The 23,438-nt window shown below is 49.6% G+C and overlaps 1 protein-coding gene across 16 annotated transcripts; it reads right to left on the reverse strand.

Annotated features, from left to right (window-relative positions):
* Positions 1 to 2,475: 2,475 nt before the first annotated feature.
* On the reverse strand, positions 2,476 to 23,360 carry LOC144369323 (uncharacterized). 16 transcript variants are annotated; one of them, XM_078028918.1, is made up of 16 exons: positions 23,242 to 23,259; positions 22,713 to 22,821; positions 21,917 to 22,131; positions 18,597 to 18,805; positions 18,224 to 18,436; positions 12,720 to 12,907; positions 11,056 to 11,249; positions 10,614 to 10,819; positions 9,428 to 9,542; positions 8,008 to 8,123; positions 7,611 to 7,841; positions 6,417 to 6,531; positions 6,125 to 6,222; positions 5,842 to 5,958; positions 4,756 to 4,870; positions 2,476 to 2,845 (listed from the first exon to the last, which is right to left on the reverse strand). In XM_078028918.1, exons 5-16 carry the CDS (start codon positions 18,263 to 18,265, stop codon positions 2,640 to 2,642), a joined length of 1,743 nt encoding a protein of 580 aa, XP_077885044.1. In that variant the 5' UTR covers positions 18,266 to 18,436; positions 18,597 to 18,805; positions 21,917 to 22,131; positions 22,713 to 22,821; positions 23,242 to 23,259; the 3' UTR covers positions 2,476 to 2,639. The 16 variants fall into 16 exon arrangements, with proteins under 16 accessions (XP_077885044.1, XP_077885053.1, XP_077885051.1 ...); XM_078028927.1 differs by lacking the exon at positions 22,713 to 22,821 and having other exon boundaries at positions 18,224 to 18,346; positions 18,597 to 18,670; positions 23,242 to 23,360; XM_078028925.1 differs by lacking the exon at positions 22,713 to 22,821 and having other exon boundaries at positions 18,224 to 18,349; positions 18,597 to 18,670; positions 23,242 to 23,360.
* Between the last annotated feature and the right edge of the window lie 78 nt (positions 23,361 to 23,438).

The following is a 23,438-nucleotide window of genomic DNA, read 5'->3' on the forward strand; positions in this document are numbered from 1 at the left end:
AGCTCTACCATTGACTTCAGATCCTTCCCTGCTAAGAAAGGAGGCCAAATGCTGTCCAGATGCAGCTAATAGAATTTTCTCTGTTCTCTGGCTTTGATTCTTCAGAATCAAACACACACACACACACACACACACACACACACACACACACACACACACATACACAAACGCACACACTATCTCTCTCTCTTTCAATGAAATAAAATTTGGACCACAGCACACATATCAATATGGTAAATAGTAATTATTTACAGAAGAAGGTTCTAGACCATGTGTTTCCTTGATGTTATTCTTTTTATTATTGTCTCAAGAGGCTAGGAGCAAAGAGGATCCTGTGGCTGTCCTCCTTAAAGTCTTCCATGGCTCTTCCTTTCTGGCAAGTCTCATGGGTTGTACAGCCAGGAAGGGGAATGAATTTGGAGGCCAGAGCTAAGGACAGCCCAGCCTGTGAAATCAGATTTGGTGTTTTCTGGCACAGTTTGGAACACTGACACCTGAGCCCAAAGATCTGTCCAGAGAGTCAATTTTGAAAACACTTGTTTTTACACATGAAAGGCACATCTTCATGGAAAGATTAAAGGAAAGAACTGTGTCTTATAATTACTGCTAAGCATCTGTTAGCAGTTGTGTATACTAATATGGCCCATGAAGAAGGCCAAATTTATGCCCTGTTTCCAAACCTCACACACACACACACACACACACACACACAAATTCTAACAATTAAAACATTCATGACACCTATCAAATAATTGTGAAAATGGGTAAAATTATATGTATACAAAAAAATTTCAGAATACACTGCTGTTCAGAGCTTGTCAGAAACGCTGCCACTCAGAGGTGCTGGAGTTTTGCACTGACAGAAGCCACATTTGAAACAAGCCCCGAGGCCATACCTGAACACACCCAAGCTCTTGTGCTTGTACTCCACACTGGGTTCCTCACCTTGGCGCCCTTGGCCCATCAGGCCAGATCCTTCTTAGTCTGTAGACGTCTTCCCCGTGCAGTGTAGACATTCAGCAGCACCCATGGCCTCTACCTGAGTTTTGCACCAGCACCCCTGACTTGTGATAACTCAAAAGGTCTCTAGGCATTGTCAAGTGACCCGAGGGGAGGAGGAAAGTCACCTGTGTTGAGGGAGCCCTGCCTGGCCTGGATCAGGCTCTCAATGAACATCAGTGGAGAAAGGCATTGCAGTGCCCATGAGGACATGAGGACAACAGCAGAAGCCCTCTGTCTCAGGGGCTTGAATTTGCTGTGGATCCTGTATGTTCTGCAAAGGGACCCCAGCTTCCTAGATCCGATTCTATTAGAAGGTGTCCTTGCAAATGTGGCAACTGAGCAAAAGTGAGCTTCTCCATCCGTGTGGATTAGACAGGACCTCAGGTAGATCTGCAGGCATGTTGTAACCAACAGCCAATCAACATTTGCTTAGAAAATCTTGGAAAGACTAATGACGGGGGTGGGGTGCTTCACAGATGCCAAACCCACACCTGCCTTCTTAGTCTGTAGAGGCCTTCCCCGTGCAGTGTAGACATTCAGCAGCACCCATGGCCTCTACCTGAGTTGTGCACCAGCACCTCTGACTTGTGATAACACAAAAGGTCTCCAGGCATTGTCAAATGACCCGAGGGGAGGGGGAAAGTCACCTCTGTTGAGACCCATCAGCTTCAGGGTCACCTGGGACCTTGTTACAAACACACATTCTCAGACCCCACCCCAGACTGGCAAAACCAGGAACTCCAGTGGGGCCCAGGAAACTGGTTAACTCTCTGTGAGACACAGGCACTCTGAGGTGGAAGAGGACTCGGGAAAGGCCCTGCAGTGAATCACTATTTGGTGACAGAGAAGTCACAGGGGCCACAGCATGACCAAGAGGTTGCAGGCCGTGAGTGATAAAGAGCCCAAAGCTGTAGCCACCTGAGAGGGTTTGCAGCCAACACTTCCCCCTGTGCTATCTCCATGACCTTGGCCAAGTGACCTGATCTTTCACTGCCTCAGTTGTCACCTATGGAAAATGGGGACAACCAAAGCACTGTTCCTCCTGCAACTATTGAGAGATGAGGAAGCTTTTATGATAAGGTGCTTAGAAGAGTGCTTGGCTCCAAGACCTTCAGACAAGTCAACTAACTGGTCTTGTCTTCACCACTGGCCTGTCTTGCCCCCGATTGTTGAGTCCCCTACAAGCCAGCCAGGCAGGTGCTTCATTCTCTGCCACATCCTCAGCAGGGAGCCCTGGCCTGGCCTGGACCAGGCTCTCAATGAACATCGGTGGAGAAAGGCATTGCAGTGCCCACGAGGACATGAGGACACCAGCAGAAGCCCTCTGTCTCAGGGCTTGAACATTGCTGTGGATCCTATATGTTCTGCAAAGGGACCCCAGCTTCCTAGATCCAATTCTATTAGAAGGTGTCCTTGCAAATGTGGCAACTGGGCAAAAGTGAGCTTCTCCGTCTCAAATCATCATGATAGATAAGGTAACAAAAACATATATTTTTTTAAATAATAATATACTAATGGAAACAACAAATACAGGATAGAGTAACAACTGTGTTACTAAAAAAGGTCAAGGACAATGGCAAACTATAGATTCAAACTTTGAAGCAAATAGTAATCAATGGAAATATTCCTGGGCTGCCTCAGCCCCGCCCAGGCACACAGCAGCAGAATGGTTTTGCAAGCATCCTCAGGAGGGCTGCAGCCTTCTTTGCAGGACGAGAGGGAGGTTGAGGCTGGATCCACTCATCATTCTTTTGGGAGAGGCTCCTTTTCCTCAGCACGAAGTTGGGTTCTGTGTGAGGGTTCTTTGCATAAAATACGTTGGCCTGCGCTGGAATCCTCAGCTCTGGGGAGAGAGGGGTGTACAAAATAAGGTGGCTCAGGAGGTGCTCCCTAGGACACCCCAACATCTGAGAGCCTGTGCCAGAAAAGGCCAGAGCCACACACCTGAACGCTCTCCAATTCAGCACCAATACCAACAAGACAGCCTCCACAGTCCTCCCTGAGGAAGAACTAGGCAGAGCACTTCCACAGACCTAATGTCTGTTCCTACCAAAGGCTTTGGACTCCAGAACATCCCAGGTCCTCTTGCATCTGCCAAAGCACACCACTGGATTTACATCTGAAATCTCCCACAAAAGGCTCCTGTGCCGAAGATTCAGTCCCCACATGAGCCATCTTCACAGGTGGGTTTGGAGGGAAGCATTGGATGGTGAGTGCTCTGGTGTCAACATGAAATTCTCATTCAAGATGAATACACTACTGGGAGGTGGGAGGGACTGGAAGAAAGGTTGGGCATGGGTGGAAGAAGACCTAAACAGGGTTGCGCCCGGGGCAACAATACCTTGTTCCTATTGGCTCCACTGAATCCTCATTCTCCATGTAGAGGTCCTCCTTCTCCTCTCCATCTTTCTCTCTCTCCCTCTCTGCCAGCCTCGTTCCCTCTCTCCCACTCTATGCCTTTGTGGCAAGGGCTGAGGAGCTCTCCACTGCCACACACTAGAGCTTTATGGACAGCCTCAGTGCACAACCAAAGGGAAAGCTATGAAACCCAGAGAAAAAGGCCTAGGATTCCTCTTCTGAGTTATTTTCCTCAAGTATGGCCACAGTGAGGACAGGCTGACCAGCACGGATACCACATTAGAGCCATGCTTCTGTGTTGGTGGAGCCCACCTCCATGTGAACCAGGCTTCTGAGAATGGAGGCCATATCCCAAATGCTGCCCTACTGAGAACAATGGTTCCAAAGACCAGCAAAGGGACTGCTTCCCTCCAACATGGTGTATGGCCCAGTGGTGCCATGACCCTGAGTGGGGGAATACAACAGCCAGCTTCTCCTTCCTCTGAACACCTGTTTCCTGTCGCCCTCCTCTAACCTAGAGCCTGTTCTCCATCCCTTCTGGGTTGGATGTGGGGATCTCTGCTATGAATTTCTAAGGCTACCAAGGCCCCAGACAGACTTCCTCTTCCATAGATTCTACTAACCTAACAGTAGGTTAAGATAGGAGAAAATTGATCCTAGAACTCATAGGGATGGTGGTCTTCAGCATACATAGGCTGGGATAATGGCTGCTGTGGTGTTTGGCTCACAAAAACCAACCAACCAACCAACGAAAAAGCGCTGGCATTATTATCAGATGAGCTCTGTGGCTACGTGCTCAGGAAGCCCTCATCTGACTTTAATTAGGGATCATAACCTGGCTATTGTGATCACTCCTTGGCAGGTGGACTCAGGTACAGACAACCAGGGAATTTGCCCAAACACAGATGATTCAGGCTGTCCCCCAGGCTGTGTTTTCTTCCCAATTTCATCCTGTTACTGCTTGCTAGAATCCTGGCAATGCTCTGCCCAGACAGTGGTTTTCTGATCATACAGAAGGCTTTCAATCCTACTGCTTCAATCCACAAAATGCCAGTTCCCTCTTTAGCCCATGCATTCCCATGTTCCTCTGAAACCACTCCTATCCCAGACCACAGAACCATACTGCTCCTGGAAAGAGGCTTTCCTCCTCACTCCTCACTGATGTCAGCTTTAGATGCCTGTTCATGTCCAGGGGAGGCACCTGGTGGGGAGCCACAATATCCACTGGGGTATACCATTAAACCTCGAGACTTTCCACCAGCAGAAGTGTAGTTGGCTTAGTGCACGAGCCCCAACACACCCTGTTGGAGTGTTCTTGGGGGTCAGAGACTACTCTTTGGTGCTAAGAGTTAACTTCCTGACCCTTGCTCCCTGCCATCTGATTGTCCCACTTACTCTGACGGTGAGAGATGATTTGGCCCAGCTCATATTCCTCCGGCTTCTCCTGAGTAAGCAAGTGTAGCTCGAGGGCCCTGCGGATGACGACAGGAGCCCGATCGTGGCAGGTCACCTGGAGCAGCATGGGAGACAGGCCTTCAGGAAATGGGCCTTGAAGTGACTACTCAAGGACAGTGGGCAGGAGCATTCTGGAGGCACCTCCACTCTAAATACAAGGGCAACATCCATGACCCTACTACCTGAAGCTGGCCTCCTGCTCATCGGGCGGGCTCTTCCCATAGGTTACTAGCCCAATCCTTGTACATAGGACTTCCTGGGCCTGCCATTGCTCCTTGTGGAGCTGCACTCCTCTCGAAGTGAAAGGACCCCACTACCTGCATACAGATGCAATCTCATCCCAAAAGTTGGGAGGAATGGGACAATAGCCTCCAAGATCCCAGGTCTGCCCGAGGATGCAGGCGGCATTGGGAATGGCCTAGGCACAAAACCTAGAGGCTTTGGTCTAGATTCCAGGGACAAAAACAGACCCAGAAACATGACCACACACAGGAGTGACGAAAGATAGTCACGAGAGCTCCTGGCCTCCAGAGGCTCAGTGCTGGCTGGGGTGTAGGAGGGCACCTCATCCGGCAAGGGTGGTCACTGGGTTACCTGGACATTTAGTGTGCTTGCTCCACATCCATATCGACTCTGCAGAGAGACCCTCTCAGCTCCTTGTTCAAGGAACATGCAGAACCTCACACTGCTGTCCTCCTCCATAGACGTCAGCATCCCATACAGGGGAAACTGCAACCTAGGTCCCGTCCTGTTCTCATCTGTCACCCATACCGGCCTATGCCCTTCTGGACTGCATGCTGCCACCTGACACACAGACTCCCTCAGACATGGCGGTGGACAAGCTGCTGCTATCCCTCATCTCAGCTCCAGCCCTTCACACTGACCTCTCCCTTCTTGACTCCCATCTATCCTCCTGATCTTCCAGAAGCTCCAATGCAAGAGGGCATGAGTAGTCCATGGTATTGACCAGTGTCTGCTCCCCACCCAGGTGTAAGCACCAGGGGACACCCCTGCTCCCAGGCTTACCAGGACCTTCTTGGCCATCTTTGGACTTTGTGTTTCTAAGTGGACGTGAATTAAGCAGGTGTCTCCCACCTGCTTGTGGGAAAGTGGCCTGGAGGACTTGCAGGTTGATTCTGAGAACTGTGGGGGATGGAACATCATCAAACCCAGAAACAGAAAGCCACCCCAGCCTGTCAGTTGGCTCTATGGGCTTCTAGCACATATGTCCAGGTTATGAGGCTTCTTATTTCCCCAGGTGGGAGTGGAATGGCAGCACAAGTACAGCTTGAATAAGGTAGGTGTTTACCTCCTTTCCCTTGACCTCGGGGCGTTTCCTCACGACAAAATATTTTATTCCCGGATTCATGGACAGATACACGAGTGAGTGGTCAGGGACCTTGATTTCTGCAGAGCGAAGTGGAGAGAATTGTTAGGTGGCACTCAAGGATTATACCACAAAACACCCACAACCCCTGAGAGTCTCCGCCAGGCCCACCACACTTTGGTATTTTGGGGCCAAGGCCCACTTTCTCTTGGCTGTGAGTTATCCTGAGCCCACTGTCGATCATGTCTCCCCACTGTCTGATTGTCCTACTTACTCTCATCCTCAGATATCATACTCAGCAGCTCAAAGTTGTTCACATCCTCATGCTGCAACAAATTTTGGTCCAAGGCCCTGCGGATGAGGCTTGTCACCGTCTCCTGACAGGTCACCTGGATCAGGGTGGGAACAAATGTCATCAGAGAATGGCTTTTAGAGGAGCTACCCAGAAGACTGTGGTCAAACATTCAGGAGAAATGTTAGCTACATATACAAGGGCACAATCTTGTTATCCTACTAACCAAGTGTGGCCTCCATATCCCCCCTGGGTTCTTGCAATGTGCTACTAGAACAATCCTGGTACAAATATCTGCCTGTACCTGCCATCTCCCCTCCCCCTGGGGAGCCACATTCCACTCAGGTCAAAAGACCAAACTGCCTATGCACAGACACACTCTCATCTCACTGAGATGGCAGCAATGGGCCAGGGATCTGCACACCAAGTGTGCTCTGGGATGCAGGCTGCCTTTGTGGGTGGAAGAGGCAGATGCACTGAAAATTTTGGTCCTTTATGCCACTACACAAAACAGACTCAGATACAAGAGTGTGCACTTGAGTGCTTCGTGACAGCTCTAAGAGGCCCTGGGCTCTGGAAGCTCGGTGCGGGTCTGGTTGTAATGATGTACTTGACTCAGCACTGGCAGTCACTGAACATGTCTCCTCTGCAGCTGGACACCTGCAGCATTAGCGTGTCTACTGCACATCCATAGAAATTCTGCCAAGAACCCCTTTAGCTCCGTATTTACATACATGCAAAGGCTGACATTCCGAAGCTTTGGCATGACCTCCCAGGTGATCCCGACCCCAAATTCCTACACCTAGTCATGCTAAGGAGGTTCTCTTCCCTGCCACCAGGAACACATCCCCTCTAACATATGTGACAAGTCACTGCCACCTCCTCTGCTCCAACCTCACTAATTGAGAATACCAAGTTGTAGGCACTGCAGCCTGCACCCTGGACATATCTCTGCCTTCATCTGTCCACAGCACTTCCTTCTGCACTTCTGGCCTGCCAAACCCACAGTACACAGGCCCACGCACTGCTGGAGCTGGGCATGCTGATGCTCTCCCTCCTCAGGTCAAGCCCTTAAGACGGACCTCTCTCTATTTCCCACCACAGCCCCGGGGTTGGCTGTGTCTCCTGCCTTCCACTGTGTGGACACCCAGGAGGCAGCCCTGCTGTCGGGCTTACCAGGATGCGCTTTGTCTCCCTCAGGCTCTGTCCCTCTAGGAGGACGTGAACAAAGCGGCTGTCTTCCACCTGCTCACTGGAGTGAAGCAGTGAGGAGCTGCTACTGGTGACTTTTCTCAGGCACCACTCATTGCTTTGGGTGGCATGGGGCAATGATCCTGCAGTCACTGCAGAGCTGCTGCTCATAGCTGCTGGGGTCCTGGATGCCACTGCCACAGAAGGCTCCAAGAACTGTGGGGGATGACAACATCAGCAAAACCCAGCAACTGCACCCCACCCAGCCTGGCAGTTGGCTCTGTGGGCGTTCTACAACATCCATCCAGAACCTGAGGTTCTTGTCCCCTTGGAGGATGTGGAGTGGCACCAGGAGTAAAGACTGAAGAAGGTGGCTGTTTACCTCCTTTGGCTTGATCTTCAACGACTTGCTGGCATCTGTTTCCCGAAGAAGAAAGTTATAATCCACTCCTCCATCCAGGGCGTAATATACTTTCCCATCTGCAGGGATCTTCAGCTCTGGAGAGGCAGGGGCAGAGGCGTGGTAGGTGACACTCAAGGAATACACTACCCAACATCCCCCACAACTGAGAGCCTCTGCCAGCTCAGGTCTCACACACAGACCTGAGAGCCCCCAAATCCAGCTACTGTTCCACCAAAGACTCCCCACTGATTCCTCCCTGAGGACCCTCTATGCACAGGAGGTCCACTACAGGAACACCTTTCAAGAAAATAGCCCCTCGCACCCCAGAACCTCTTAGTTCACGTTGGACCCACCTAAGAGAAACAGCTAGACTTTGTATCTGGATTGGTCCCCAAAGACTCATGTGTTGAAGGTTTTCTCCCCACTGCAGCAATGATCACAGGTGGGTTTGGGGAAAAGCACTCGATGGTGGGTGCCTCCACCTTGCCAGTGGATTTATCCACTCATATAGGGCTACACTAATTTGAGGGGTATGGTTTGGAGGTGTGTTGAGCGTGGGTGGGGTGGAGGATGTCCACAGCCAACAGGGCTGTGCCATCCAGAGCAATATATTTCTCTTGAGTTCCCCACTTCTGCATTTCCTGCTCATGAGTATAATTCTCATTCACATTTTTAATCAATTTATTGTTATACTTCTTGTTCAGCTTGTGTTTCTCCTTCTTGTTCTTGTTCTTCTTCATCTTCTTCTCATGCTTCTTCTTATAGTCATCTTGACCTTCTTATTCATTGTCTTCTCCTTCAACTTATTTTCATTTTTCTTCTCCTCCTCCTCCTTCTCCTTTTTCTTCTTCTTTCTCTTCTCTCTCTCTCTCTCTCTCTCTCTCTCTCTCTCTCTCTCTCTCTCTCTCTCTCTCTCTCAGAAGAGTTTACAAGCTGTGAAGGGTTCTATTCTACCACACACTTCTCTCTAGAAATGGCCTCTGGTCCTAAATGGACTCAGTTTGCAGTGAATAGAAAGATTGGAAGCCAGAAATGATTCTTCATTGAACTGCTTTTCTCATGTACTCATCTAGCTCAGGAAAGGCTGCCAAAGTAGGCACCCTGTGGTTGTCTGTCTTCTTTGACACAAGACAAAGAAGCCTCTATTCTTGGCCCCTTGTGGATAATAGCTTTGCAATGCCTCCTCAGGCCAAGGAAAGAACACATGATAGGCAGGTCCACAGCCCCTGGGGAACATGAAGAACCTGCAGATTTATGCCCCATCATTACACTTTGTTTTGTGCAAAAGTCCCACCATACTCTTCCTGGGCATTGGGCCAATGCACACTGTGTTTTGGCTCCCAGTTATCGTGAGCCCACTGTGACTCACTGCTCCCTACCCTCTGATGGCTCCACTTACTCTGATGGTTCGAGACAATTTGCAGAAGCTCGTAGTTTTCTGGATCCTCCTGCTGGAGCAAGTGTGCATCTAAGGCCCTGCGGATGATGACTGGAGTTGTGTCCTGGCAGGTCACCTGAGCAGGGTTGGAGAAAGCTCATCAGAGAGGGAATTTGGGAGTAGCTACCCAGAGGACAGTGCTCGAGGACAATCAGAGACAAGTGAGCTCTCAACACAAGGGCACCATCTTGATACCCTGCTACCTGAGGCCTTCATGTGATCATGTGGGGTCTTCCTATGAGCCTCTAGTCCAATCTTGGTACAAGAGTTTGCTTCAACCTGCTATGCCCTACAGGGACAAGGGAATAAGGACCAAAAGGCTTTGTACAGATACACTCTAGTCCCATCAAATGGGAGGAATGGTCCAGTGGATTTCCATATCCCTGCTCTGGTCTGGGATGCAGCTGCATTTTTGTGTGGACCAGGCACAAACCCTAGGTGCTTTGGTCCTGACAGCCAGAACACAACACACACTAGGACTCTTTAATGATAGGCATGGAAGCTGCTGGGCTCGAGAGTGTCAGTGCTTTCTGGGGTGTCAGGAGGTTCGGACCCAGCAGGTGCAGTGGTTCAACATGGCTCCCCTGCAGCTGGACACCAGAGTCTCATGATGGATACTCCACACCCAGGAAAATTCTGCAGAGAGAGCCACTAAATCTCTATTCACATACATGCAAACTAGGACACTAATGGGCCCCTCCAAGGCCCCCAGTTGTCTGTGACCCACACCTACCCACCCTAATCATTCTACAATGGCTCCCTTCCCTTCAACCAGCAACATGTCCCCTCTCACACACAAAAAAATGACTGCCAACACCTCTGCTTCAACCTCCATGGTTCAATACACTCCTCCTCAATACCAAGGTCAGTAGAGGATGGCCTGTACCCTCGATATTTCTCTGACCTCCTCTGAACCCAGCACTCACTCCTGCACTTCTGACCTGCACACCCCAAAACACGCAGGCCCACAGGCACCCAGACCTGGCATGCTGCTGCTCTCCCACCTCTCTCTTCCTCACTTTCTGCTCTCCTTCCTGACCTTCCAGAAGCTCCAGTTCAAGAAGACAGGCCTAGTCCAAGGTGTTTGCTGTGGACTCGGTCTTCCCCAGTGTGGGCTCCCAGGAGACTCCCCTGCTCGAAGACTCACCAGGATGCTCCTATACTGTGTTGTGTTTTCATTCTCCAGGTAGACGTGAATGAGGCACCTGCCTCTCACCCGCCTGTTGTACTGGGGCCGTGGGGAGTACCGAGTGGAGACCCCTGATGTCCTGGACTCCAGCTCTGCCCCTTCCCTGGGAGAAGGCTCTGCCTCTGGGGTTGGCTTAGGAGCCGTGACAGGAACTGAGCTTGTAGCTAGAGGAGAAAAGATGCCAACATGACTGCCTTGCCCTGACCTTCCCACAGACAGACAATACCCCTGCTCCCAGGAAGAACTCAGGCCCTTAGCCCACACAGGACCTCTTTGCAGACTGGGATCACTTCCTGAGTGGACAAAGGCTTATCCTAATTTCCAGCCCAACACCAGGCATACAGACTCCCTGCAGTGTGACAGCAGTCGGACCTTTCCTCATATACCCTTAGGTACTCACCACAGTCCGCCTGGCTCTCAGGCTCTGCCTGGCTTGATATGTCATCTTCAGTTGGGGCCAAGAGGTGGTGTGCTTGGTGCTCCAGGAAGAGATACATATACGGCAGCAGCAGCTGCAGACTCAGAGAGCCTGGAGGCTGATGGGAAGCTTCGGTGAAGAAGTTCACCCAGGTCCCCAGGAAGGAAGGTGAGGCACTGTGGGGAGGCAGGTGTGGAGTCAGCAAAACCCTGGCCTTGCCTTCGCCACGGCCTCCAGAGCAAACCTCTGACCCTACACTCCTGAACCGTCCCTGGCTCTGAACACGCCAGTCCACCCCAGACAAGTCACAGTGGCTGTACAGGCAGGGACAAGACAGGTCGCCACAGGCAAAGAACCTTCAATCAAGGAGCACTACACATCCATGGTTTGACCAGCTCTCCCCTCCTCTGGGCAGGCCTGACACTCTTCTTCCCCTTGGCTACGTGCTCTCCAACCTGGAATGCACCTTTCAGGAGTGTCTGTCCTCCTGCCCAGTCTTCTCAGGGCTCAAGAGACACCTCCTCCCCTGGCGTGGGCTGCAATGCTACCACATTCTCTGTGAGCTCTCACTGAGTCCCCCTGAGTAGCAGTGGACCTCTCTTTTCCCATGAGTGCAGACCACATCTCTGTGGCCCTGGGGGAGGACAGGGAGGTGTGATGTGGGGGGATACATTGTCCCAGGGGCTCTACCAGAGGACCATGACTACCTACAACTCCCCGCCTTACCCCTCCTACTGTTGAAGCCCCACACCTTACACTGCAGGCAGAAAACAGAATTGGGGAGAGCAGTCTTTTCTCAGCCTTCCCAAGTCAAATCACCTTGCAGGTCCCTATTTTGGAAACAGACCCCAAGCCCATTCCATGTTGAAGTTGGTCCAGGGGTCCACCATAGTGACTGAAGAGGACAACGTGCAGTTATGACTCATGGAGTCAGGGATGCAGTCACATGTAGGATATGTACTCATGGCACCTGCAGTTTTAGGCTGACCCCCATGAAAAGGGACACAATGGCAGTCATTTGCACCCCGTTTTTCACTGAATTATGAAACGTGACTGGAAACGTGTCTTCACACGGTGGGTGCTTTCTCCGTGTTCATCAGTGAATGAGCCCAAACTGCTGATTCCCACATATCTCTGGGTGTGGGAGCTGCCATGTCCAAAGCCCCTGTCCAGCTATGTCCCAGCTAGGACGCTCTGTCCCACTATGGAAACTAACATGTCTTTATTAATCCAAAAGTGCTTTTCCCAAGGCCCGAGTTTTGAGACGCCTCTGGCACAGATCTACGTTCTTCACGAAGCCAACATCACACCAGAAAGACCACCTGGCCTCGCTGAGTCCACCTGGGAATGAGCTCAGTGCACACCATTGAGCTGTGGTGCCCAGTGTGTGGGGACTGCTCCACGGACCTCTGTGGATCAGCTGGAGTCAGGATGGTTTCTCTCCCTGAGAGGGGAGTTCACTGCCCTTGCAAGGCTGTGGCAGGCACCTCCAGGACTTGTCCCATTCGGGGCTGACATTCCACTATGAGTGTGGTCCTCTATCTCATTAGGTATCACAAACCTTTGGGTCCCTGAGAGGTACATGGCAGCCCCAAGACCCAGGCATGAGGGGGCTACACACTTGGGCTTGGTGGTCTGGTGCTTACCTTGGGAACAAGAGATCCAGCACCTGCTGGGTGGGGATGAAATCCCAGGAGATTAACCCCATGTTGCTGCTGAAATGTAGGTTCCTCCCACCAATGTCAGGCAGGAGCTCATTCCTACGCTGGTCCTGCCTGTAAGGTTCAAGGCTCTGTACCCTGAAGGGCTCCTCCGTGTTCTGATCATTTTCACCCTGGGTTGGGACCAAGAATGGTGGGTTCAAAATGGAAATGGTGACAAACAGAAAAATGACTTGTGCCAATACACTAGAGTCAAAGCACAATGGGACAGTTCCCATCAGTACAAACACACACACACACACACACACACACACACACACACACACACACACACAGTCAGAATAAGAGTCCTGGGCCATTCATCAGGGATCAGACCAGAGGGCCTGCTGGGCTCACCTGCCCTGTGCTACTCACTGTTACTCTTGAGCTCCTCTGCGACAATTGCCAGAGGATCTGGCGTCTAAGATGAAGCCTCACCCAGTGTATCCACAAAAGGGCTATTTGGCCCCCCTGAGATTCCTGGGAGCCTGAGGCTCGGCATTGTTTGCAAGGACAGGGGAACATCCTTCTCACTCCAGTTTCTCCAACCAAATGAGCTCGGATGGCTTGGTCAGTGAAGTGGGTGCCTGGATACCAGGGTTCCATGTTCTGTTTGATCCATTGTCAAGGCAATGATGTCATTTCCTGTGCCCATACCTGAGCCTCTTTTCACATAAGACCACTTTCAAAAGCCCTATGGGCTGCTGATTTCTCCTCCATGCCTACCCATCTCAGGTGCGCATGTGTTCACCAACAACTACCCAAACATCCCCACCAGCATCTGCCCTGCTTGGTGCCACTAGAGTTCCAGCTTGGAGCCTTCAAAAATGCATTCACAACCAGTCCTTCCCTCTCAGCAGCTTTTGGACCCTGGTCCCATCATTGTGCAACTCATGGTGTGCCCAGTCTTTTCTGGAAAGTAGGGTAGCATCTAATCTCTAGTGTTTATTGTGTCTATTGGCCCATAACACCCTCTATTCTCTCTGAAACCAGAGATGGGACTCCCAGGTGGCTAAAGCACAAATGTAGAGATGGGACAATCACAAGAAGGGGAGAGACAAAGAATGCACCCTAACTCAATCACGCCTGTGTCCCACACAGGGACGTGGCCAATGTCGGTCCTATCCTGGCTGCAGTTCCCTCTCTACACCATGGCGAGTTGGAGGGGACTGAGATGCAGAGGCTGCTCCCCTCTGCCATACAACTTCCCAAAGCTTCTCCTAAGATTTCAAAAGGGCCAAGTGTGTCTAGTGTTGGGGTCTCACAGAGACTCCGAGGTACCACAGCATCCTGCTGCCCAGAACCGGTTCACCCCTCACCTCAAGGGGGCTCAGCCTCTGGATTCATGGGAATTGAAGTGGGTACAGGTGATGGGATATCATCTCCAACACCGAGTTATGCCAAGTCCATGACCCCTGTCTGCATCCCTGTCTCCAGCACCACTGCCCTCCTCAGAGCAAACAAATCCATTTAGCAAGTGTGTCCTGTGATAAAGACATGACAGTCACCCATCCTCTCATTACAAAAACACTGAGGCTCAGCCAACATGGATCCTACTAGGAACACAGGCATAAACTCAGATTCTGATCCTCCCAGCTGAGACTCAGTGGAGCCTGGACTCCCAGCCTCCTGAGTCAAGGAAACAGAGGTACCTAGCCGAGCCACCTTGGATGCAGCTGCACACAAACTGAACTCATCAATGCCCCTTGCTCTCAGTTGTGAGTAAGAGGGGAGGTGGTGTTTCACAACCCTGGACAACAAGTGCAGTCTCCAGGCTTTGGGGTGTGCCCTGGCCTCTCTCTATCTGCCCAGGCCCTCCAACCCACACTGGCCTTTTACCCAGCCTCCTCCTAGGTCCAAACTCAATCCTGCCTCTCAATTTCTATTGCCTTCCCCAACACACTGCTCCCCAAATTGAGCAGGGCTGGCTCTCTGTTATCATGCTGGTGCCAGCAGCAATGCCACCCCACTGACATAATTCTGAGTCCCAACCTAGGCACTCCAGCTGTCTTTGCCACACCTGGCCTGTTTGGGCTCTGGCTCTTGCTCTTTTCTTTCATGTGCATGTGTTTCGAGGTTTTGAGTTTCTCCCACTGCAGAACTGCAGCTGTAGCAAAATAGAGCTCATGAGGGTGACATTCTGAGCCACGTCCGATCCCATCAGGACTGTTAACTGGGGTGATGCCGGAACACAGTGCTGAGTGAACACATGGGAGGTGGTTGGACCCACCTTGCCTCTGAGTGGCTTCCTTTCAGGACAGGAATGTAGGGATGGGAGGCCCTGGCGTGGGATGCTTTGCACAAGGCGTGACCATGGGCTCTCTTTCCTGGCAAAAATGGCTCTACTCAGCATGGAGAGCACTGTCATTCCTGGTGGCTAACAACAGCCCTGGACCCCAGAAAGGAACCCACACTCAAGATTTACGTCTGAGTGTGCATGTCCTCGAGGAAATGAGGTCTCCTGATCCCAGGTGCAAAGGGGTAAGTCCTCTAACTCCAGGGGCCATGAAGGGACATTTGAGTTTCCCTTGTCCTTCTTTCCCTCTTCTGAACCCATGGTGTCCTCACACTAAACACAGTTAGGACCCTGGCCTCATTCCCCAATGAGGATCATTAGGCTCCATAAAGAACAGTCTCTAAGATGCTCAGTGGACCAACATCCTCTGCACAACCCATAACCCTATTCACCCAAGATGCAAGGATTTCTATTCAGGAAAACCAGGAAAGGGAGAGCCTTTGTCAAGGACACAAGGACATTAGTGAGTGAGTAGTGATTAATGGATGGAGAACTATTTCCACCACCAACTTCCAGGAGCATATATGGCCCTTTGGAGAATTCTGCATTGTGTTGGTGATTAAGGAGAACGTGTGAATCCAGGGGTCACTAGGTCCTCTCAGCCATAAGGAGGGAAACTGCCATAAAGGAACTAGGACAAGGGTGCGAGGAATGCTCACTGGGGGGAGATCGGAAGGAAGGAAAGTGTACTCATTACAAAAGTGTCACCTGAAAATTCTTAGCCAGCCAAAAGTCGTGCGAACTTGTGTGGAAAAAAGAGTCTTTGCACAGTGATGAAGCTAAGAGCTCACATGATGGAACACAGCCTCAACTGGGACCAAATCCAATATCTGATATTCTTGTAGGAAGAGGAGAGTCTGGACCCAGATACCAGGGAGACTGGGGGATACCGGCTATGTGAGGTTGGAGCCAGGACGGGATGCCCATATGGGAACCACAGATCGTGGGCAGCAATAGGAGAGTGGGCAAGAGCTGGGAGAGTTGGGGGGACAGTCCCCTAGGAACCTGTGAGGTGTTTTGGCAGTGGGACTGCCCAACACCTAGTGTGTTGAGCCCCTGGAGCTTGAGGGAAGGCCCTTCCTCTGTGGTTGGCCACCCAGTTGACAGAGTTTGGTTGTAGCAGGCCTAGGACCCAGCTGAAGGTCTGAGCATGTTGGCCATGCAGGATGGATCGGGACCACAGACACACTCTGATGACTGTAGGGTCTCAGCCCTGCATCAACACAAGCACCAAGTCAGGCCAAATGGGGAAAGGCCTAGGAACACACTCTGGGGGCTGGTGCCTATATTACTGGGAGCACTTCTGACCCCAATTCCCTGAACTGCTGCCAACACAAGCTACAGAGGAGGGTAGAGGGACACAGAGCATGGATCGTCCCCACTCAGTGGGCCCAGGCATGTACCATGGCCAGCAGCCTCCTGCCTTGCCTGGTGAGTCCTGAAGCGGACCCCTCTTCCCAATCTGAGAGCTCTTCCCTTCCTCATGTGCCACTACCTTCCCACTGTCTCTGGAAATATCTACTTGGTGTGGTCCTCTGGCAGTTTATGATTTAAGTTAAAAAAAAAAACAGATCTTGGTGCTCAAAAATATTTGATTTGCCCATCCTCATCCCCCAACCCCAATATTTTCATTATTTCCTCAACATATGAAATTTTACTAGCAAAAAGTTAATTTTGAATTATACAAAGTTGATTCAAATAACATTGGTATACATAATCAATCACTGTACTTTCAATGTTTGTTCTCCTTTCCTGTTAGAAACTGCTGGGAAAAAAGAGAACAGAAGGGGCTGGGGATGTGGCTCAAGTGGTAACCTGATCGACTGGCATGCGCAAGTCAGTGGGTTCGATCCTCAGCACCACATAAAATAAAATAAAGATGTGTCCACTGAAAACTGAAAAAATAAAACAAACAAACAAATAAAGAGAACAGAGGACAGACTCATGGAAATGCTTGAACTGACAAGAAGCTCCCACTCAAGCTCAGCATTCAGTCCTGGACAGGGTAAGACCAGGCCACTTTGACATCTACTCCAAAGAGTCTACCAGACAGAATCCTCTGACTGATCCCTGAGTGAGCCATAGGAACTGGCTAGAAAAGCCTTCACATCCTCAATACATTCTTCACTTCAGAATACTGGACAAGCATTGATATCCATCTCTCGTTACCTTGCTCCCCAGCCAACCATTCTTCAACAAATTCAAAGGAGCAACTCATGCAAGCCCACAGAAAGGGGTGTTTACTACACACATCCATGTGCCAAAACGACAACTGGTATTTCTTGTTTGGGCTATTTCAAATAAAATCACTTCTGCATGACCTCCACAAACCAAAGGAAAATATTTGTGAAATTCCCACGTAGAAGACAAGATACACTTGCCAAGGAGGCAGTGCCAAGAATTTTGACACTCCAAATGTGGAGTGTGTGTTTAGGAGGCAGTCACAGTTTCCATGAGAGAGTCCCATGAAATCAATTAGGAAGATCCATGCTCTAGCCCTACCATACAAGTGATGTGACCTTGAAAGAGTCATTTAGTCTTAGCAACCATCACCACTAACCACTAAGTCAATGAATAAAGGACCTCAGGTGTCAAGCTACAAAATGTGTGATGACCATGGATGAGGATGGGTGGGAGAAGTCTCCCCCTCTAACACAATTAGGGAAGGCTGTGCCTGCCCTCAAGTGGCTGGGGGGCCTGGGATCCTGCCACAGAGGGGATTCCAAACCTCACATCCCTTGACCCAGGCCAGAAGACCAGGTACAGTCCAAGGACCCTGGGGTGGCCCAATGGCAATAAAGGTTAAAAGGAACTAGGGATCTGCCTGGACCCTCAATCCCCTACTCTGAGCAGGGCTGCATGACGAGGCCAGAGGTCATCCACAGCAATCTGCCTTTACAGGAAAACAGGTACTGCAGGTTGCCTCTGGCTCACTGAATCAGGGTGGTCTTTTCATAAAGCAAGACCACTTCCTCACATTTGACCAGCAGCTCATGCGCTGACAGCACAAAGGCTGGCTTGACTCAGGCCCTGAGAAACGAAATAAAAAATTCATAGCAAATCCATCTTTAGCTCATCTACATCATCAGGGGCTCTGATTCACTTCCGTCAACAAAGGGGTCTGAAATGGTGTCTAAACACGCTGGGGACTCACCTCTGTGTGGAACTCTTCAGGAAAAAGGGGATCAAATCTCATGAAGCAACTCTTCTCTCCTCTAGCCCGTGGGCAATGCAAGGAACTTGCATGATACCAGAGGCTCACTCTCTCTTCTCATGTCTTCTGGAAAGGAATCATTAATGCTTACTTCAAGGTGAAGCAGAAGCCTGAATTCCCAGCTGCACAGAAGTGTTTGAGGGCAGTGTCTCCCTTAAAACCCAAAAATAAAAAAAACAGATCATTAAACAGGCACATGGAGTAGAGTACATGATCAATGATCCCTCCTCCCTGAAGCCTTCCACATGCCCATCTTCCACATTCACAGTGCAATGCTTGGCCATTCTCAAGACCAGGAGACCATGATGCTCACCAGGAAGTCAATAAGGAACATGAACAGAGCAGCATGGATTGCAGAAGGTGGCACACCAAGGATCTTCAGCTCTGCTGCTAGAACACAAGAACTTAACTTCAGTATTGACTTTCTGCCAACTACCAAGTACGATAGCAGTGTCAAGCCCAACATGCAGATATGCAAGTAGTAGGTGACATCCCGCATCCATTCACAGAAGTGGGCAACATCTGCAAGGGAACAAGGAAGTATCTTATCCTTCCTCATAAAAATCATCAGAAACAAAATTAAATGGATGCAAGACTTCTCATTTCACTATTACGTAGCTGTTGGAATTCCCTATTAAATAATACCTCCTCCAAAATAAAAAGTATCTCAGACATGTGTCAACTATTCAATGGATGACATTTTAAAAACTATGGCCTTTACTTAATATTTATGTATGCTATATCCCTGCCTAAGGCTCTTTGGGAAAGGAGCACATAGAATTGGATCTTTGAAAATCTCACATTTGTTGATAAATATTTCTGCTGATCTCAGGCATGGCAAAGTGAAAAGTGGGACTCTGGATATTCAAAGAACGCAATGTTGTGGGATTTGTGTCCCTGATCGATACATAGCAATGGTTTCTATGAAATCCAGTGAGGGAGCAGGAGTAACAAAGCTGATTGCACAGATGACCTCAGGGAATGCTGACAGGTAGGCCAAATGAAAAATATGTTCCAGCTGACCATTGGTATTTGGGCTTCTGATCCCAGTCCTGTTTTTAAAAAAGGTGCAGACAGGCAGTGTTCATTAAAAAATGTCTACCATGTAAAAGTGGGTAATTTAAATGGCATCTAGTTACACATCTGATAGAATGGTCTGGCAACATATGAATTTAATTCTGACAACAACAACAAAAAAAAAACATAGAAAATGAGACATAAAGATAAAACCTTGTCTTCACCAGGATGCCTAAAAATAGGTTTTATTTGGCTCATGCAAATATATTTCAATAGAATTTCTGATTTCTGAATGAACCCATTCAATTTTTTTTTTTTTTTTTTATTGGTTGTTCACAACATGAACCCATTCAATTTTATACTGCACAGATCCCAAGGTTTCTTTACACAATATTCTCTTCTTTTTAAAGCCTCACATAGAAAATATCTCACAGGACATTGGAGGGAAATGACCCAAAGGATGAGAGAATGGCTGGAACCATTCTCAAATGTGCACATACAGCCAAAAGTTTGAAGGCACCTAATTATACTCTAAAACAATTATGAACCTATTTGATCCATTAATTAATAAATATCACCACTTTACCACTTGAACCAAATCACAGAAAATTGGAAACAGATGATCATTGGCTTTGATACCTTTACTTCCATTTCATTACCCAGAGATGATCAGAATGCCTAAGGTCCTGGGGATATATTTTAGCTCAGCCCATGGTATTGCTTCATTGTTTTATTATTTTGTAAATAATAAAATATAACTTCATGTTGGATGATATATTCAAGCCATGAATATATCATCCAACATTGTTCTTCCCAAAACATTAGTCCAATTTCTGTGCATGCTCACTTACTATTTAGGAATTTTACTAATTGTTTGAAGGTTCTAGAGGACCTGTTAGACTCGTAATGGACAAATAATCCAACATACTCTGGAGAACGTATGAGTGCCATAAGAAGAAAATAAAGTCAGCCTACAGCAATGGGCAGCTGCCTGCCCTCGGCTGGGAGAAGCACTGGAGAGGGCACCAGGGCTGCTGGGCAGCAGAGGCCTCCACAGCCTGCAGGGAGCCTGGAACACAGCTGTGCATAACCATGCTCAGCCCTGGACAGGTGCACAGGAGTTCCCATCACAGGCTAGAGTGTGACAGTCCCAGGTGCACGCCTGTCATGCCAGCCACCAGGGAGGCAAGAGGAACGTTTGATGTCAGCCTTGGCAATTTAGACCCTGTGGCAAAGGGGAAAAACATTTACAGGGGTCTCTGAATGTGTAGCTCAGGTACATCACTTGTCTAACAGGCTTAGGGTCCTGGGTTCAATCCCCAGAACCACACATACACCAAAAAGTGAACTTGGAACATCGTTTAAAATGATGGGTCAGGTACACAGAAGGATTTCAATATCACCTCTCAGAGGAGCTGAACTTGAGATTAGAAGGCAACAAATGACCACCCGGACCATTGACTCAGTGTCTGAAACCCTCTTTGAGCGTGGGAAGAACTGCTGGCAAGATACCAGAGGACCAGAGTACTGTGGCCCCTGTAGGGGTGTCTCTTGGCTACTGACAAAGATTGTTCCCCTCCTGGGGCAGCTGAGAACAAGCTGGGCCTTGATGCAAGGACTAGTGCTTTAGATATAGACTATGTAGGCAAGGGACAATGTCTTTAATAAAACTGTAATTAAGAAGTCACTTTGATAAAATTAAAAAAAAAGAAGAAGAAAATAAGGTCAAGTAGAGGAACGGGCAGAGGCATCCAGAGGAAGCCCATTTTCACAGGAGAAAATCCCCCAATGAAAAGCATCAGAATAGATATCAAGAAAAATACTGGGCTGGGGATGTGGTTCAAGCTGTAGCATGCTCGCCTGGCATGCATGCGGCCCGGGTTAGATCCTCAGCACCACATACAAAGAAAGATGTTGTGTCTGCCGAGAACTAAAATATAAATATTAAAATTTTCTCTCTCTCTCTCTCAAAAGAAAAAAAAAGAAAGAAAAGAAAAATACCAACAAAAACAGTGTCCTCTCACTTTGTATCTACTCAACATGCAAAAGTTAGAAAGTTAGATAATACAATCCTGGCCACATACAGAGCTATTCAGAAGAGCCACTTGGCAGTGCTTAGTCAAAGAAGTAAACATACATACTCTGACCTAGAAATTCCACCTGTCTATAGATTACCCACATAGTGCTTAAGCAGTTTCACAAGGGGACATGCACAGGGAAATTTATCCTCATGTTCCTTACAGAGTTGTCTGTGCTTACAGGGAGTCGAGGGCTGTCAGGGTGCCCATAGGTGGGAAAGTCAAAAGCTAAAAATGTAATGGATGCCAACCTGGATATATTAATAGAAATCAATGAAAAACAATAGATTGCCACATGACAATAAAATCCCTGAGTTCAAGTTCTTGCTATCCTACCTACCAACAATCATGCTTGGTCAAGATACTGACGTACTTCAAGGCAAAAAAGAAAGAAAGTATTATGTCATCATTAGTTTTCTTAAATGCAAAAAAGGAAATGGTAATATTTACTGAGCCATGACCTGTCATACATAATATGTGGGATTATTGTGGACATGTTGGTAAATGATTATCTACTCAGATATGTTCCGTGACTCACCAAATGCAAAGGCCCATGAAGAATTAGTCTCCACACATGAATTCTTCCTCAAAAGCCTTGAGTCAACAGGGGCTTCGCAAAATGGCTTCTTGGCCAACTTGATGACCTCCTCCTCAGGCAATGCTTCCACCTGAAAGATGTCTCCAACTTGTTCTCGCTCACATTTCCACAGTGCCGTCAAAAGAAACAACATCTGATACTCTATTCAATAAATCCTGAAACGGACCAAACACCGTACTTCCTTAAATATTTTAAAATTATCAAATGCAACTTCAACTCAATAACTTGTATTAGGCAAAATGCGACCTTAACCTCTTACACTGTGCTCTTTTACAGACTCACGTGTCCTAGGACTGACTTAACTGGACACTGAGCGGTCAGAACACGTGCTACTTCACATTCCTTACAGGTGTTCAATTCTCTCTGCCAGGCTGAATACAAATCCCTGGTCACTTGAGAATGGAAGCATATCTCCCACAACAGCATGCATCAGGAAACACTGAGGTTTTCGTTAAAATACCCTTTTGAAAATCGCCTAAACCCTGCCAGCTCACTTTTCTCGTCTCTAAAACAAAAGGTCCAACAGGACTGTCCACCTCGTGGTTTCCCTGAGTTTCCTAGAGGAATCAGTGCTTAGGCTGGTGTCTGAAGCCAAGCATGCAAACAACCCATTTTAGCAATCAGCCGCCGTCACTGGGCATCATCCCAGGGCACATACTGCAAAAGCTGTCCCCAGGCGACTCTCTCACACACAGTGGGCAACCTGGGGCCCAGGACTCCCTCCCCTGATGCCCACCCTATCGCTGCTCTCTCCATGGCACTTCCAGGAACCGCACTGCTTTGCTGAATCCTTAAATCCCGCAGGGTCTCTTCCCATGTCCACCAGGAGCAGGAAGGAAACAGGACTGAAACCCCAGAACCCACAGGTGCCCCAGGAAAACAAAGGACACAGGGTCAGTGACACCTGACACCCCTGGGCGGGTCTCCCTTCTAAACGCCGCCTGCCCCCAGGTCACCTGGGCCCCCTCCCCTCTCCAGGGGCCTGCGGTGAGGCCACCTCTTCTCCTCTGAGGTCCAGGCCACACGGCTGAGGCCACCGCGTCCTGCACAGGACCCTGCAGGTCACACTCCACCCGCTGTGACCAGCAGCTCCGCCGAGGAGGGCCCTCAGGTGAGAACCGGGACGCGGGGTCCGCGGTGGGCGCTGAGGGGACCGCCCGGCGACTCCGGGGACAGGCAGCCGGGACCGAGGCTCCAGGGCGGCGGCAGAGTCCTCCGGGTCCCCTCGTGTGGGCGCCTAGACCGGGCCGCTCCCGGCAGCGCACCTTCTCCTGTCACGGACCCCGGGAGCCGGACGCTCCATCCGGGACCTCCAGCCCCGCCGCGGGCGCTACTTCCGGGCTCCTCCCCCTCGGAGCTCCGCGCGACCGCGGCTCAAAGTTCCCGCCCTGCACAGGCCCCGCCCCCGTCTCCCTGGCGACGGCCCCGCCCCCGTCTCCCGGGGACGCCTCTGAGGCCTTTC

The sequence above is a fragment of the Ictidomys tridecemlineatus genome, chromosome 12, assembly GCF_052094955.1.
Source record: "Ictidomys tridecemlineatus isolate mIctTri1 chromosome 12, mIctTri1.hap1, whole genome shotgun sequence".
Lineage (NCBI taxonomy): Eukaryota > Metazoa > Chordata > Mammalia > Rodentia > Sciuridae > Ictidomys > Ictidomys tridecemlineatus.

Excerpts from the sequence above, each read along its gene's own strand:
- LOC144369323 (XM_078028912.1), bottom strand. The coding sequence starts at position 13,012 with ATGGGAACTGTCCCATTGTGCTTTGACTCTAGTGTATTGGCACAAGTC. Across the intron at positions 6,223-6,416 it reads TATGATATCTGAGGATGAGA|AAATCAAGGTCCCTGACCAC; the intron begins GTAAGTAGGACA and ends TTCGCTCTGCAG. Across the intron at positions 5,959-6,124 it reads CCGAGGTCAAGGGAAAGGAG|TTCTCAGAATCAACCTGCAA; the intron begins GTAAACACCTAC and ends CATCCCCCACAG.